We start from the raw sequence: 16,456 nt of genomic DNA, 5'->3' as shown, positions 1-16,456 counted from the left end.
CTATGGACAACAGAGCCAAGTTTCAAAGTCTCTTCTCATTTCACTATAAACTTGATGAGATACTGTTTCTATTTTTGTTTGCTTGTTTGTTTTACTTGCACTATCCTGCTTAATCACTCCTTGAAGGAAATCAAGAACTAAACCCTGCAAAGTCTCTGTCCTCAGTGATGATGTGGTGGGCGGGGCCTACACGGGAGCCTCCACTCTTTGGGGCTTGCCTATCAGAGGCTTGACCCCATCTGTATATAATTCCGTACATTTCCCCCCCCACTTAATAATGTGCTTCTTAGAAAACAAATACTCTTGATAAAAGTTTTTACTATGTCATCAGTAGTCCCTTTGCAAATGAAAATGCCATAAAGGCATAGCAATTATAAATAAATCAGTAAAAAATGATGGAATCTTTAAGATTTCAGGTTTTATCCAAATTTAAAGATTAAAATTAGGTAGGTCTATTTGTAAAGTGCGTCTTTTGAGGACACTAAAATCATGGCACCCTTCCAACAGCTAGGTGTCTGAACTCTGGAATCAGAGGGCCTGGGTTTGAATCCTGGCTCTGCCACTTGTTAGCTCTGGGCCCTTGGACAAGTTATCTAACCATTCTGAGCCTCAATGTCCTTATTTTTAAAATGGGATCTTTAACGATGATATAAAGTATCTGATTCATAGGATGGAGTTATATAGATTGAATGAGCTAATAGTGGTGAGCACTTAGCGCATGCTGGACACACGGCAAATGCTCAGTAATGTTAAGTGTGGTTGTTATTGTTAATATTTCTATTTCTTGAGGTCCACGTGTTTTGGGCTCGCCTCCTTTCACCCCAGACAGAATTGGTACTACCAATAGTCCATGGCTTCAACCATTTTTCTTGTATTACATATATAGTTGACTCTTGAACAACACATGTTTGAACTGTGTGGGTCCATTTATGTGTGGATTTTTTTCAAAAAATACATACAGCTCTGCAAGTGCATTTTCTCTTATGATTTTCTCAATAACATTTTCTTGTCTCTAGCTTACTTTATTATTAGAATATAGTATATAATGCATATAATATACAAAATATGTGTTTATTACCTGTCTATGTTCTCAGTAAGGCTTCTGGTCTACAGTAGGCTATCAGCAGTTAAGTTTTTGGGAAGTCACAAGTTCTCTCTGGATTTTTGACTGGGCAGGGGTTCAGCACCCCTAACCCCTGCGTCATTCAAGGGTCAACTGTACTTTACCTTCAGTGGTCATATTTGAGTCCTGAAACTGCTCTGGAAGGAAGCTTCAATTTCAGCATGGTGGCTTTTTCAGAATCCTTTCTTGAAGTTTCTCACTCAAAGGATTGGGTCATTTATTTCTTCATAGTAAGAGAAGCCATTGTAAGCTTCTGAGCACATTCTCAGTTTTCAGAACAACTGGTATGGGGCTCGTTTGTCCCTTTTCTTCAGTCCTTGCTCAAGGAATGGCTCAGGGCTCACACATATGCATCCCAACCCGTGATTCCAGAGGACTCTGATGCTCAGCTTCTTATTTACTTTGACTCTTTCAAGTTTGCATTTCAAACTTGCGTTTTCTAACCACCAAACCCCTGTCCCATGTTAAATATATAATTACAAAATTTTAACACTTTAAAAATGTATGTTAAGTGAATGGAATGGTGAAAAGGGCAGACTTTTAATTTTCTTTTGAGTTAGGGTGGACTCAGCTTTCAGAAATGCTATTTGTAATCAGGAGTTTGTAAATAAAGCATATGATGAGTTTAATTATGTCCAGAAGGTAGACTGGATTGTAGGAGCTAAGATAATTTAATGCAGGCAAAAGCAAAATATAGACTGAAATTTAAGTTGACAGACTAGATTTTAAAAAGCGGGGGCACCTGGGTTGCTCAGTCAGTTAAGTGTCTGGCTCTTGATTTCTGCTCAGGTCATGATCTCAGGGTCATGAGATCAATCCCTGCAGGGCTCGGTGCTCAATGGGGAGTCTGCTTGAGGATTCTCTCCCTCTGCCCCTCCCTCCACTTGTACACACACACACACACACACACACTCACTCTCTCTCAAATAAATCTTTAAAAAGGTAAAATATTTGCTCTGCAGGTATTTTTAATCTTGCTGAAAAATTATGGGCCCTGGTTCATTCATACCAGCAGCAGGCACCAGCCCTCAGTCTTTGGAGGTGATGATTCTAATCTGTTTCTGCCCCAGTAGCAGACCCTTTGATCCCACTGAAGCAGTAATATATTCCTTAATAAAAACATGAAAGCACCAAATATTTTTTAACCACAGGATAAAAGAATTTCTATTCCTTGGACCCTCACTGATACTGCCGGGATGTAGCGCATGAGAGAAAACAGGATTCTGCAGACAGCTAGGGCACAGGAACGACAGAACTTTAAAGAGTGCAGCTATTCCCACATTCCCAATAAACCAAATCTTAATGTAAAATTGGTGCTCTGGGAAGATGCACCATATATATGGTATGACTTGGGCATCCCTGGCACACCACTGAGGTCTTGGATAGGAGTGTGTTCTTACTAGAGATGGGTGAGCTGAGATTACTTGAAATTCTTTGAAATCTGGAATTAGAGTACTATGCTGGGGTGCCACTGTAGCTGATGGAAGGAATGTAAACGTGGCCTGTTATTATTTGAATATTTGTGTCGAGTTTATGTAAACGCTCCTTCACGGAATGATAACCAGCACAAGTTGTAAATGAGGTCATTTGAGTTCTATTTGTGACTGCCATGAGTGTGTCATACAACCTTGGGTAAATCAGTTTTTTGTATCGTTTTCAGAAACAGTAAGCACCTTGGAGCAGGAGTTCTGTTCCAGGGGTTTCTATGTGGGCACGTCCGTCTCTTGGGGATCTATAAACCCAAGCATGCTGCTGGTATCTGTTGTCTGAATGTGAATCCATGTGTGTGTTATTATTTTTCAAGTGTACATAGACGATATCTGATTTAAAAATGCAGAATGGCAAGAAGCTACTATTAAATATCTTTGCATTTTATTAATCCACAGATGCTAAAATCAAAACTACGGTCATGCAGAGGTTGACCTTTTTAGTGTTAAAAATGGTATGGTTTCCTTTGAACTGAGTTAATGGAGGTTCTTTTAGTTTAGACCCTTGGTCATCTTAGCCAAAGGACTACATAGGTGCCTATTCGCATATAGAAATAGATCGTTTCTTAGAAAATTGTAATACACTACTTTGATCCTTGTGGTTTTATATTTGCCCTCTCTGGCGACACCTAGTGGTTATACTAAGAAGTGCCGCCTTTTTGTCTAGAGGCCCTCCTTAGGACAGTGGCTATTTCAGACGCCCCCAGGCCTCAGAGAGGGGGTCTCCTCCTGTCCTCAGCCCAGCTGGTGAGTGTGTGTCCTACTTGCCCACACTCATGGTGGATGGATCCAAGGGATCAGCTAATTCTGAATGCAGGTGGAGGTGGTTTCACTAAAAGGTGGGATGGAGAAAACGTTGCATGATTGGAACTCTGGAGTAGGAATTTTTAAACAAAAATAAAAATAATATCCATGATTGCCTTGGGTTTAAGGCTGCATTCATTTAGGAAGCCTGCAGGAAACTTTTCTGTGTCCGCTAAGTTGGGTTAGACCCCTCCCCTGTGCTGTAATCTCTAGTATTTTATTAGACTCACCTCCTCCAGGGCCGATGCTGTGGGTTATCTACTCTTACTATCTGGGCCGAACAGAGTAGGCACTCAGTAACATCACGTTGAGTTTTTTTAATCTTTTTATTTTATGCATGAATAGGATTATTTATAGTTCCTGGGGCTCTGAATTCATGTTGAATTTATTAAAATTATAAACATTAAAAAACCTTAGATTTTTTTTTTAGGGCTTTAGGTTCAATTTATAAATACTGTTGCTCTATTTATAAAGCTAGTAATTTTTGTACTAACATAACATTTAATTATTTGATTAATGTCTTATTAACTCAAGTTTAGCTGATTAAAATCTCCTAAACACTTGGTGTAAGTTGGTTTCTTTTACCACTCAGTGAATTAAAAAAAAATTTAAGCTTTTTAAACTGCATTTACAAATTGATTCACCTGATTTTTCTCCAGCTACTCCAAGCCCTAATGAGGCCCTCTGCAAAGCTTATGAGCCAGGTTGCTCCACACACCGAAGCAGTTCTTTGCAATTTAGTAAACCAAACTTAGAAATGTGGTAAATCAGCTTCCTTTAAACATCAAATATTGTGTTTAGACTGACACGGATTTTCTTACTTCTTACAAATGAAAATTGCAAGTCTAATCCAATTGCACATTTCAGTTTCAAACCACAGAGGCCAAGATGTCGGGTCCTCTAACTTGTCAAATGGCTGTGATTACTTTAATAACAGAGATGTGTGTTATTCTGAAGATTACAGAATTTAAGTTTATAATTGAGTTTATTCCTTAACATAAAAGCGTGGTGTGCTTTATCTCTAAGATTTTTTCTTTACCATCTCTGCTAAGAAACATAGTCAGGCTGAAAGTGGTTACTGTGTTGATTTGTGATCTGGATTCTCTTATTAATAGAGATTCTGGCCTGGACCGGGGACTGGGCACTAAATTTCTGCAGGAAGAGACTATCTAACACACAGCGACGTGGGCTGAGCTCTTTCTTAAGAGTCTGATTCCCTCTGTTCTGCCAATGGGGGATCCAGGCTTATGCCTCCTAACTGGGATTTAGCTTTAAAATCCAACACACCTTATGATCTCTCTGTATCTTTTTGGGTGGATAGAATTTTGCACTCCACTTAGATTGCAGCTAATTTTCTTCACTTCTTGATTGGAATGAACACATTTCTTCTGATTGGATTCTGTATTCTATCTATATATCTATATATCTATATCTATATCTATATCTATATCTATTTTTGACTGGTGCTTGGTCACAATTCTGTAGTCATTTTCTTAACAGTAAGTGTCAATATAGTGCTCAGTGTTGAATGCCTGATGAATTAACTGGTCATAGGGCATAGGGGTGTTGTTGGCATGTGGAATCCATTAATTTCTTTCTCCTTTTCCTTTTTCTTTTCCTTTCCTTTCTCTTTAATCCCCATCACCTATTTCATCCATCCCCATACCTCCCTCCCCTCTGGTAACCATCAGTTTGTTCTCTTTTGTTAAGAGGCTGTTTCTTGGTTTGTTTCTCCCTTTTCCCCCCTTTGCTCACTTGTTTTGTTTTTTAAATTCCACATATGAGTGAGATAAAATGGTATTTGTCTTTCTCTAACTGACTTATTTCACTTGGCATTATACTCTATAGCTCCATTCATGTTGTTGCAAATGGCAAGATTTCATTCATTTTTATGGCTTTGTAATATTCCATTGTATATGTACATCACCTCTTCTTTATCCGTTTATCAGTGGATGGACCCTTGGGCTGCTTCCATAGTTTGGCTATTGTAAATAATGCTTCTGTAAACATAGGGGTGCATGTATCCCTTTGAATTAGCATTTTTATATTTGATGGGTTAAATACCCAGTAGTTTGATGACTGGATCATAGGGTGGTTCTATTTTTAACTGTCAGGAACCTCCATACTGTTTTCCACAGTGGCTGCACCAGTTTGCATTCCTCCCCGTAGTGCACGAGTATTTCTTTTTCTCCACATCCTTGCCAACACTTGTTGCATCTTGTGTTTTGGATTTTAGCCATTCTGTCCTCTCATTGTGGTTTTGATTTGCATTTCCCTGATGCGAGTGATGTTGAGCATCTTTTCATGTATCCATTGGCCATCTGGATGTCTTCTTTGGAGAAAAGTCTGTCCATGTTTTCTGCCCATTTTTAAATTGGATTATTTGCTTTTTGGGTGTTGAATTTTTTAAGTTCTTTATAGATTTTGGAGACCAACCCTTGATCAGATCTATCATTTGCAAATACCTTCTCCCATTCAGTAGGTTGCCTTTTAGTTTTGTTGATTATTTCCTTTGCTGTGCAGAAGCTTTTAATTTTGATGTAATCCCAATAGTTTATTCTTGCTTTTATTTCCCTTGTCTCAGGAGACCTATCTGGAAAGATGTTGTTATGGCCAATGTCAAAGCAATTACTGCTTGTGTTCTCTTCTAGGATTTAATGTTTCAAGTCTCACATTTAGGTCCTTAATCCAGCTTGAGTATTATTGTGTATGGTGGAAGAAAGTGGTCCGGTTTCATTCTTTTGCACATTGCTGTCTAGTTTTCCCAGCACCATTTGTTGAAGAGACTGTCTTTCCCATTGAATATTCTTGCCTCCTTTGTCAACAATTAATTGACCATATAATTGTGGGTTTATTTCTGGGTTTTCTATTGTTTATTGGTCTACATGTCTATTTTTGTGCCAGTACCATACTGTTTTGATTACTACAGCTTTGTAATATAATCTGAAGTCTAGAATTGTGATACCTCCAGCTTTATAGGATTGCTTTGGCTATTTGGGGTCTTTTGTGGTTCCATACAAATTTTAGGATTGTTTGTTCTAGTTCTGTGAAAAATGCTGTTGGTATTTTTATAGGAATTGCATTAAATAGGTAGATTGCTTTGTATGGACATTTTTTATTTTATTTATTTATTTATTTATTTATATTATTTTTTTATTATGTTCAGTTAGCCAGCATATAGTGTATGGATATTTTAACATTTGTTCTTACAATTCATGAGCATGGAATGTCTTTCCATTTCTTTGTGTCATCTTCAATTTTTTTTTTTTTTTTTTCTGAGTACAGGTCTTTCACCTCTTTGGTTAAGTTAATTCTTAGGTATTATTTTTGGTGCAGTTGTGTAAATGGGGTTGTTGTAATTTCTCTTTCTGCTGCTTCATTATTAGTGTATAGGAATGCAACAGATAGTTCTGTATGTTGATTTTGTATCCTGCAGCTTTACTGAATTCACATATCAGTTCTAGCAGTTTTGTGGTGAAGTCTTTCAGGTTGTCTATATAGAGTATCATGTCATCTGCAAATAGTGACAGTCTGACTCCTTCCTTATCAACGTGGATGCCTTTTCTTTTTGTTGTCTGATTGCTGTGGAATCCATTAATTTCAGTCTCTTTTATCCAAAGCCAGCAATCCCTCGCTGATTTTCCCTTCTAACCACCAGGGGTTCTCAGCTGGCTGCCTGTTAGTATTATCTGTGGAGCTTTGCTGCTGCAGACAGCCAGTGGCCCTATCTCAGACCCAATGAGGGAGAACTTCTGGCAGGCATCCTGTGTTAAAAATATGCCCGGTGATTCCTTTTTTTTTTTTTTTTTAAAGATTTTATTTATATATTAGAGAAAGAGAGCACAAGGGGGAGAGGGTCAGAGGGAGAAGCAGACTCCCCACTGAGCAGGCAACCCGATGCGGGGCTTGATCCTGGGACTCCACGATCATGACCTGAGCCGAAGGCAGTCGCTTAACCGACTGAGCCACCCAGCTGCCCCCAAAATGTGCCAGGTGTTTCTGATGCACACACAGGATTAAAGACCACTGTAGCTGTAAAAAGATTTCAGACCATTAAATAAAAAACTCCCCATCCTTACCCCCTTTACATGGGAACATAATGGGAAATGCACAGACAGAACAAACTTTCTAAGGTAGGAAGTTTGGCTAATGTTCGATTGGACCATTTTCCTGTAAAAAGTCGGAGCTATAAAGGAGATGTTTTAAGATGTAGGTTATAAAATCTTTATGGGATGTTTTTCTTTTTTATTTGTTCAAAGTACTTGTGGGTGGGTCATGCACAGACTCTTCTTAATCTGGGGTACCCGGCACAGTCAGGCACACATCCAGGTGTTTCCTTCCTTTGCCCCAGGTTTCTGTTGATGTACTCCACAGTTTTGTGCAGCTATTACAATTCCGCCCTCACAACAGCAGTGGTTGGAGCCATCAAGGTAAGTGGGTGAAGCCTTGGGAAGTGGGGAACTGGCCGTGAGCCCAGTCTTCACGAGAGAAGCAGAGTTCGATTTTATTGTTGTAACAGGTGGAATAGGAAGCGTGGAGGCTTGTGACCTTTTCAGCTGTACCTGAGTGATCTCTTCTTAGATCCTCTCGACCCTAATCCATGAAACAGAGGGAGGGCTTGCTAATTTAAAAAAGGAGAGACAAATTATGACCTTTAATTTGGGGGCAGTAGGAGGGGATGGTCTGGGAAAATGAAGTAAAAAAAGCAGAAAAATATTCCAAATTTCTGCACTCACCAAGATACCTTGTTTGGTACCTTGTTTGTACATCTTGGTTTTCTGGGAGAACCCGTTGACTAAGAAAGGGAAGCCTTGTGAAGAACTGTTTTTAATTTAGATATATGCTCAGTTATAAGGTACTAAACTCATGGATTGTGTGTAGGTATGTTTTGTATCTGTGTGTTTGAGTACACACAACAATGAAGAGGAGGGTGGGGTGTTCTGTGCTCTATCCCTTGCTTTGTTTTTCCAATCACACGAAGAGAGGAGTGAGAAGGACCGCCTGCTCTAACAGGAGACTTGTCTGTTGACTACGTAGACCCTCCTAGAATACACAGGGCAGGGCACTGCTTGGAATTTGCTGGATGTCTAATCCATGCAAGTTTAGGGTCAGTATGATTAAAATTCACTACCCAATGGTGGTAGAGAGCTGGGATCTGGAAAGCTGATTACAACTCAACTCTTACATCTTTTTTCCCTGTGTATTAACTGTAAGGGGCATGAATGCTGCAGTGTTCTGTAATTACCATGCCATATAAAGCCATATGTAGCGGTTTTTTATTCGTTCATTCAACATTCTGTGAACAGCAACTGTGTACAAGTCTCTGGGCAAAGTAACTAAAATATTTGGTTTCAGATTTTACCATATATATATTTTTTCCCCCTAAATCCTTCCCTTTTAAAATGACTAATCCTCTCTCTTTTTCTGCAGAATGTTTCCATTGCCTACATTGGAATGTTAGTTGGTGGAGACTACATTTTCTCTGTGTTAAACTTTGTAGGGCTAAATATTTGGTAAGTGGGATTTCTAAATGAACTCATTTTAGTAAAATATGAATTTTAAAAAGTGTGATTAATCTGTTACAAGTGAAAGAACGGGAGGTGTTTTGACATTTTAGTTTCTAAGATAATTTTACTTAAATCACTCAGTTCATCTGTTCTTATGACATGCTCCGTGGATCATGGGGATGTGTGTATGATGAAGATTCAAGGAGCTGAGATCTGAATTTAATTCATGTGTCTTTCTCACCAAAAAAAAGAAAAAAAAAAAAAAAGGCTCCTAAGTTGTCTGCCTTCATTTTGTGAAGTGAGCCTTACTGACGTCCTGCTCCCAACATTAAGGATATTGGGAGGAGGGGCTGAGATACTTTTGAAAGGCATTTTGGGGTCCTAGATGAGACACTGTCTTAGGATAATAGTATAGTTTACTCAATAATAAACAAATATTTATTTTCTCTCCAAAGTTTTGTATTGGATTTGATCTATTCTTTTTCTGCCCCAAAAGATTTCTAAGTAAGAGGGGGTAATTCTCATCAAGTAATCCACAAGCTAGGAGAAAAACAGGGGTCTCAATCACTCCCTTCAAATTAAGCTGGTTAGATCTATAAAGATGTATATTTTATACAGACCTGGTAGTACTACCTATGAGTTTATTTACTTTCACTTTTTTTTTTTTCTCCTTTCAGCATGGCAGGGGGCTTGAGATATTCCTTTTTAACTCTGAGCGGCCAATCAAACCCTAAACAACCTGTGGATGAAGAAAACATTCCTCTGGGTTTGAAGAGTTAGAATCTGAGGCAGGATTGCCGCCTGGGAACATGGGGGTGGAGGGGCATTCCCCGCTGTAGGAATGTGAAGCCAGATGTTCTGGTCACCAACAGCACAAAGCCCCCTGGTTAAAGCACAGCAGGAATGTCTGCTGGCTGCGAAGAGAACCTACCTCAGATACTACTGCACAGTGAGCCATCCTTAGCCCCGAGAAGCGTATTTGGGCAAAGCCTTACCATCTGAAAGTGCATCTTTCAGAGGAGACCATTGATTAAAGGGATCGTAACCGAGTGCGGGCAAAGCCCTGACCATTTGGTCACCCAGCCACATCTCTGAGCTGTTGTTCTGCAGTACCAGGTGCGTTGAAGAGGATGGAAATGGCCAATGGTGTGAGAGTGATTATTATCAGCACCTTGGCCTTCATTTCAAGGATCCCAGCCAAAGCGAAGTGCCAGTGAGAACCATTTTCTTTTCAATTTAAGCAAACAGGTCTTTATTTTAATAAAATTAGCCAATTAACTGCAAGTTATTTGTTAGCTCTCATTTGATCATATATGTTGGTATCTTTTCCCAATCATCAAAGTAAAATAAAAAATAATTTATATGCTGGTCTCATACTGTGATATTATTGTAGATAGGCAGAAAGACTGCCTGAAGGGTGATATTCCTTTTAAGGCTCATGCTGGAAAATATTACAAAATAACTCAATTGGGGAAAAAACCTCCATGTGCCCTCTTCACATTTAAGTAGCTCGTATTTCTCTCCCCATATCCCCAGGTTTGTTCAGGGGGTTTTGAAATTCAGATCACTTGGATTTTAACCAAAGGTACATTTTTTCATAGGCTCATCTGACCTCCCAGACCTCATTCCCTGTGTGGGAATGAGCCCTGAATGGATGAACATTATTATTTTCATTTCCATCAAGAAATGGGCTGGGGTGCCTGGCTGGCTCAGTTGGAAGAGCACGCGACTCTTGAACTCATGAGTTCAAGCCCCACGTTGGGTGTGGAGCCTACTTAAAATAAAACAGTGGGCCATCCCTGTTGGGGCTGTGGTGCAGGGCGAGGCTCCAGTCTGGGAGACAGGAGCCGTTCTAATCCCACCTCCACCACTAAGCACCTGACAGCCTCACAGCTTACCTTGCCATTGTGGCCGCCATTCTTTTAATCTTAAAGTTGAACTGGATCTCCAAATCCTTGCTAGCTCTCACTTTCTAAGTTTCTAGAAGCTGAGCCAGATGTGGGACAGAGTAGCAAATGAAGGAATGATTATATTGATGTGTTATTTCAAATTACCTTTTAAAAAAATTTAGTTTTGGGGCACCTAGGTGGCTCAGTCGGTTAAGCGGCTGCCTTCAGCTCAGGTCACGATCCTGGAGTCCTGGGATCCATGTCCTGCTCCCTGCTCAGCAGAGACCTGCTTCTCCCTTTCCCTCTGCCTGCCACTCTGCCTACTTGTGTTCTCTATCTCTCTGTCAAATAAATAAAATCTTTTTTTAAAAAAAATTAGTTTTAATTGTAAAACACACAGAACATAAAATTTACTATCTTAACCATTTCTAAGTGTATAGTTCCGTAGTGTTAAGTATATTCAGATTGTGGTGCAAGCAATCTCTAGAACATTTTCATTTTGCAAAACAAACTCTGCACCCATGAAACAGTAACTCACCACAGCCCCTGGCAACCATCATTCTAGTGTCTGTCTCTATGAATATGACTACTTTAGATATCTAAGTGGAATTGTACAGTGTTTATCTTTCTGTGCCTGGCTTACTTAGGGTAATGTCCTCAAGGTTTCTCCTTGTAGCAGATGTCAGAATTTTCTTCCTTTTGAAGGCTGAATAGTATTTCATCATATGGATGCATATACCACATTTGGCTTATTCATTCTTCTGTCAATGGACACTTGGCTATTTATGAATAATTCTATGAGCATGGGTGTACAGAGGTGTGTACAGACCCTGCTTTTAATTCTTTTGGATATTAAAATTTATTTCCTCTGTATACAGAACACTTCTGACATCAAATGTGTGGGGTTTTTTTTTTTTTTTTTTTAATCTCATATCAAGGAATTCTCCTCTCTGGACACCAACCAGGTGTCCTACAATTCAATTCTAACTGCCTGGAGCTAGTGCAGACCCCACAGGTGAGGGACTCAGTCCCCTAAGACTTCCCCCACTTCAGATGCCAATCCCACGTCCTGTGCTTCTGACCAACTGGCCATGAAATCAGGGGTTTGTACACCCCCCTCCCTCAGGTTGGATAATTTGCTGGAATGGCTCACAGAACTCAGGGAAAGTGCTTGACTCTCTATTACTGGTTTCTTATAAAGAATACAGCTCTGGAACAGCCAGAAAGAAGAGATGCATAGGAAGCGGTGTGTGGGAAGGAGCTTGGAGCTTCTATGCCCTCTCCGGGTGCACCACCCTCTCACACATCATTGATGTGTTCGCCAGCCTGGAGCTCTCCAAGCCCCATGGTCCTGGCATCCTTACTCTTTCCTATAGCAGCTGCACCATTTTACATTCGTGCAAGGGTTCCAATTTCTCCACATGTTGTCTGACTTGTTATTTTCTGAGTGTTTTTTTGTTTTGTTTTGCTTTTGTAGTAGCCATTCTGATGGGTGTGAGGTGATTATCTCATTGGAGTTTTGATTGTATTTCCCTAATTTTTAATGATGTTGGACATATAATTATGTGCTTGTTGGCCATTTATATGTCTTTGGAGACGTGGCTTTCTAAATCCTTTGCCAATTTTTGAATTGGGTTGTGTTTTGTTGTTGAGTCATTGGGGGTTCCTATTTAATTTTTTTCTTCTGCAATCACCCTGAATACTTCCTTACATGACCCTTTCTTTTTACCTTTCTGTGGCGACTTCGCCTGCTTCCATGTGTGGCCAGCAGAGGGCGCGCAAGGAGCAGCCCGGAAGCATTTGCAGTTTCTAGACGATCCTTAAAGACCCAGTTTCCCGCGCTGTGGCGGTGGTGGGAGCTCCAATCTGGTTTTCGAACTAAGATTAGTTGAGGAAGCTGGGTGCGGAGAGGTGGTACGAAAGGGATTCATGAGCCTCAAGGAGGCTAAAGAGGAAATGTAGCCTAATGCCCCAGGTCTCCAGATTTCTTTTATTCTTACTAAAAGATGTTGCAAAAGCCATTTTACAATGGATGGGACAAAGAAAATTAATTTAATATCCTTGATATTTTGCTTACTTCTGGCTATTGTACTACAAATAACAGTGACACCATTTGTTAACTTGGACTTTTCCCTGCTGTGTTAATATTTTTCCTGCATATTAAATGCATCTCAAGTACAGGGACACTGGAGTTTCGGACAGCTAAATTTGCTTAAAGACTAGAATCTAGTTTAGAGAAGAGTTATATATATTATAGATATATAATATCTATATAACATCTATTTCTATTTATATACAGTATCTGAGCCCTCAGGAAAATGGTGGTTACATATGTCAATTTCAGACTCTTCAGTTACTTTTTTTTTTTTTTTTTTTAAGATTTTTTATTTATTTGACAGAGAGACACAGCGAGAGAGGGAACACAAGCAGGGGGAGTGGGAGAGGGAGAAGCAGGCTTCCCGCAGAGCAGGGAGCCCGATGCGGGGCTCGAGCCCAGGACCCTGACCTGAGCCGAAGGCAGACGCTTAACGACTGAGCCACCCAGGCGCCCCAGTTACTTTTTTTTTGCACAATCATTTGAGTTTAGTTTTCTCCTTTCTTTTCAACTTCATTGTTTTTCAGCTACAAAATAAGCTTAAAACCACAGGTTTGGGTGTACCCTCTGTGAGCGTACATGTGTTTGTCTCAGTTCTGGGGGGACATCTGGTCACAAAGCACTCTGATGCTGGAGACCCTGGACAGGCACCGTCTGCCGGGAGTAGGGGCAGCGCCGGCCACAGACGTTGCCTAGACAGGCTGTGCTAGCGATGGAGGAAGAGCAAGGGGAAGGAGCACATCGCCGGGGAGAAGAGCGCTCACGCTCAGAAGCCGCTCTTCATCGCCCTCCTTGATATTCTCAGTGACTTCTACAACTATTTGGTGAAGGCCATCCATCTCGGCTTCTTCTTGTAAAAGATTCTCTGTGACTGTTAGAGTCTGGAAATTTCAACCACTTTCCTTTGATTTGCCCCACTTCATCCAATAGGCTGTACTTCACCAATTAGGCACTGATTTTCTTGTCCAAACATTTGTGTTTCTTGCAGGGATAATTCATTTTCCCTTTGCCGTCTCCCTGGGTGCCTGATTCAGGTTGTGCTTTGCTCTGAGTCTTGTTTGGATATTGCTCAGTGACAGGTTTTTCTTCAGAGACTTTTGAAGGTTTCTGTGAATTTTCTCAGAAGACATGGATTCTCTTTGTATTTGGTTCTGGTTCCAACTTAGATAATCTTTTCTCATCACCACGTGCTTAACTCCAGTGGCTCTTTGTCCTGAGTGAAGTTTGCATACTGTTTTAAAGTAACAGGCTGTGAAATCTGAAACAGTACTCCTGTTCTTGCTGGAAATGTATCTCTGTGGGCTTGTGTTCTTAGTTGCCTAATGGCTTATGAGCAGATCCTCACCAACGTCTGAGCGTCCCTGGTCTATCTGATCTTCTGTGTATGTCGTCCTTCAACATTCAGGCATGATGTGGCCATAAGCATTCATATAATAACTTCTCAGTTTGCCAGTGCGTAAAATCTTGTGCAGGACAGAGCACATGGATGGTGACCAGTTGGGTGCAGTAAGGGCTAGGACAGAGTAGGTGTGCAAGGCACTGAGACAGAGGCCACAGGCCTTTTTTTCCCCCAGCCTACAACCATCCAATCCATCAAATGAAGACAGCACCTTCCTCCAAGGGGTATTGTAAGAATTAAATGAGATAAGGCATGGAGAGTGTTTTGGCATTGTTTGGCCCCCAGTGACCGATAAAAGTTAGTTTCTGTTGTTAATAATAATATTATTGTTATCATTCTTGTTTCTAATTATGGTGGGAAGAATTCTAAAGAGAGCATCGCTCTACAGAGAAGGCATATTGGAAGGATGACTAGGAATTTATCAGATGGGGACAAGGGCGGAAAAACCACTTCAACTTTAAAGTCTTGGTTACTTGGCCTTATGAATCATTTTTGTTTTCTGTGAATGAATATGTGTACTTGGGGATACATTTTGGGTGCTGGGGCTTGGCAAGGGTCAGCAACCTAGCTGACCAGTAGCTGCTGCTCTGTGGTAGTTTTCAGGAAACTGAGGCTCTCAGCAGCTCAGAATCTCTGTCTCCTTTCTGTCATCAGACACTGAAACATGTGGACAAAGAAAGCATGCCCCTTAGGATGAAGCCAGAAAATCCCAAGCCCTTCCTGGGGATGCTCAGGTTCAGGACATTCTGTCTGTGTGCCTTCTGACTTTTTCCTCCACTCCTCTCATGATGAGCCTCAGGTCATAATCTCAGGGTCTTAAGATCAAGCTCCGTGTCAGGCTCCATGCTCAGCATGGCGTCTGCTTGAGATTCTCTCTGTCTGTCTGTCTGTCTGTCTCTCCCCCAACTCTCTCTCTCTCAAATAAATAAATAAATAAAAGGATGGATTCAAGACTTTCCTGAATGAATTTTCTATTGTAAATTTGACTTTGAAGCCATGTAAATGTTTTATACATTTATAAAACAAAGTTAAACCACAGAGAATTAAAAAAGATGCAATCTCTAAAAAGAAAATGAAAGTGAAACAAATATATTTACACCTCAGAGGACAAAGTCAATGTGTTAAGAATCAAGATATTCGGTGTCAGAGAAAAATAATCCAAATACAAAATAAAAGATATTAAGTAAAACTCATATAATCCTAACTTTGACTCATGAAGTATATTCACTTAAAAGAGTTCCCCAGTTTTGCCCTAGAAAGGGTTAGAAATAATGACAAACTGGGGTGCCTGGGTGGTTCAGTCATTAAGCATCTGCCTTGGGCTCAGGTCATGATCCCAGGGTCCTGGGATCGAGCCCCACATCAGGCTCCCTTCTCGGCGGGAAGCCTGCTTCTCCCTCTCCCACTCCCTCTGCTTGCGTTCCCTCTCTTGCTGTGTCTCTCTCTGTCAAATAAATAAATAAAATCTTAAAAAAAAAAAATAATGACAAATTTAGTAACAAAGAGTATTCTTGGTGTCCAATCTATAGTCTCTAGATGTGGTTTTCCACTAAAAGGAATCAGGCTTCTCTGAGAAAAGGCACATTCTATGTCTGAAGCAGTTTTTCATTCTGGAAAAACACAGACACTAGCAAAGACTGCTGGAGTCTTGTCGATCTTGTCCAAAGAACCCAGGAGTGAACTTGAAGAGGTCCCACTGGCCAAAGTTGGGCCATGTTGAGCACTGATAAGAATAATAACTACAAAGGATTGAAACAAATAAAAAATGTTGAAATCCACGTTTCATAATGATTCTCTCACCAAAAACCCCGCAAAAACAAAAAACAGACAAACCACAAAAAACAACCAACCAGGTCTTTGGTCCACCTTGTAGGATGCCAGGGAACCAACTCATTACTTTAAATCTGGTAAATAAAGAGAAAGAATCAAGCACTTACTTCACCTTTTCTGTATTAACTATATTTCAGTGTTCTGTGCAGTCCTGTAGTTTAGGTGTTTTGTTTGTTTTGTTTTGTTTTTTAGAATAAAGGAAGAAAAATGATAGAATTAGAATATCACCATTTTTGCAACTCATAATTAAAGACTGGATGTAGGCACTGGTCATGAGTGATGCTAGTGTCAGAAAAAGAGACACCAGACATTATGTACCTCC

General features: G+C 40.2%; 1 protein-coding gene and 1 pseudogene across 2 annotated transcripts in view; one reads left to right on the top strand and one right to left on the bottom strand.

The window, feature by feature from the left end:
- The window catches only part of SLC35D2 (solute carrier family 35 member D2), a 50,355-nt gene extending 40,071 nt beyond the window's left edge, over positions 1-10,284 (top strand). For both annotated transcript variants that reach the window (XM_045882368.3, XM_045882367.3), the window contains 3 exons: positions 7,766-7,844; positions 8,845-8,927; positions 9,599-10,284. In XM_045882368.3, coding sequence (XP_045738324.1) covers positions 7,766-7,844; positions 8,845-8,927; positions 9,599-9,701 — 265 coding nt within the window. In that variant the 3' untranslated portion in view covers positions 9,702-10,284. The remainder of the gene's footprint in view (positions 1-7,765; positions 7,845-8,844; positions 8,928-9,598) is intronic.
- Positions 10,285-13,597: 3,313 nt separating this feature from the next.
- On the bottom strand, positions 13,598-14,389 carry LOC123850249 (syntaxin-18-like; annotated as a pseudogene).
- Between the last annotated feature and the right edge of the window lie 2,067 nt (positions 14,390-16,456).

The sequence above is a fragment of the Mirounga angustirostris genome, unplaced genomic scaffold (genome assembly GCF_029215605.1).
Source record: "Mirounga angustirostris isolate CCGP_5_RB_7025 unplaced genomic scaffold, mMirAng1.0.hap1 SCAF_15, whole genome shotgun sequence".
Lineage (NCBI taxonomy): Eukaryota > Metazoa > Chordata > Mammalia > Carnivora > Phocidae > Mirounga > Mirounga angustirostris.
Note: the sequence above shows the minus strand (reverse complement) of the source record. Positions and strands in the feature narration are given on the sequence as shown.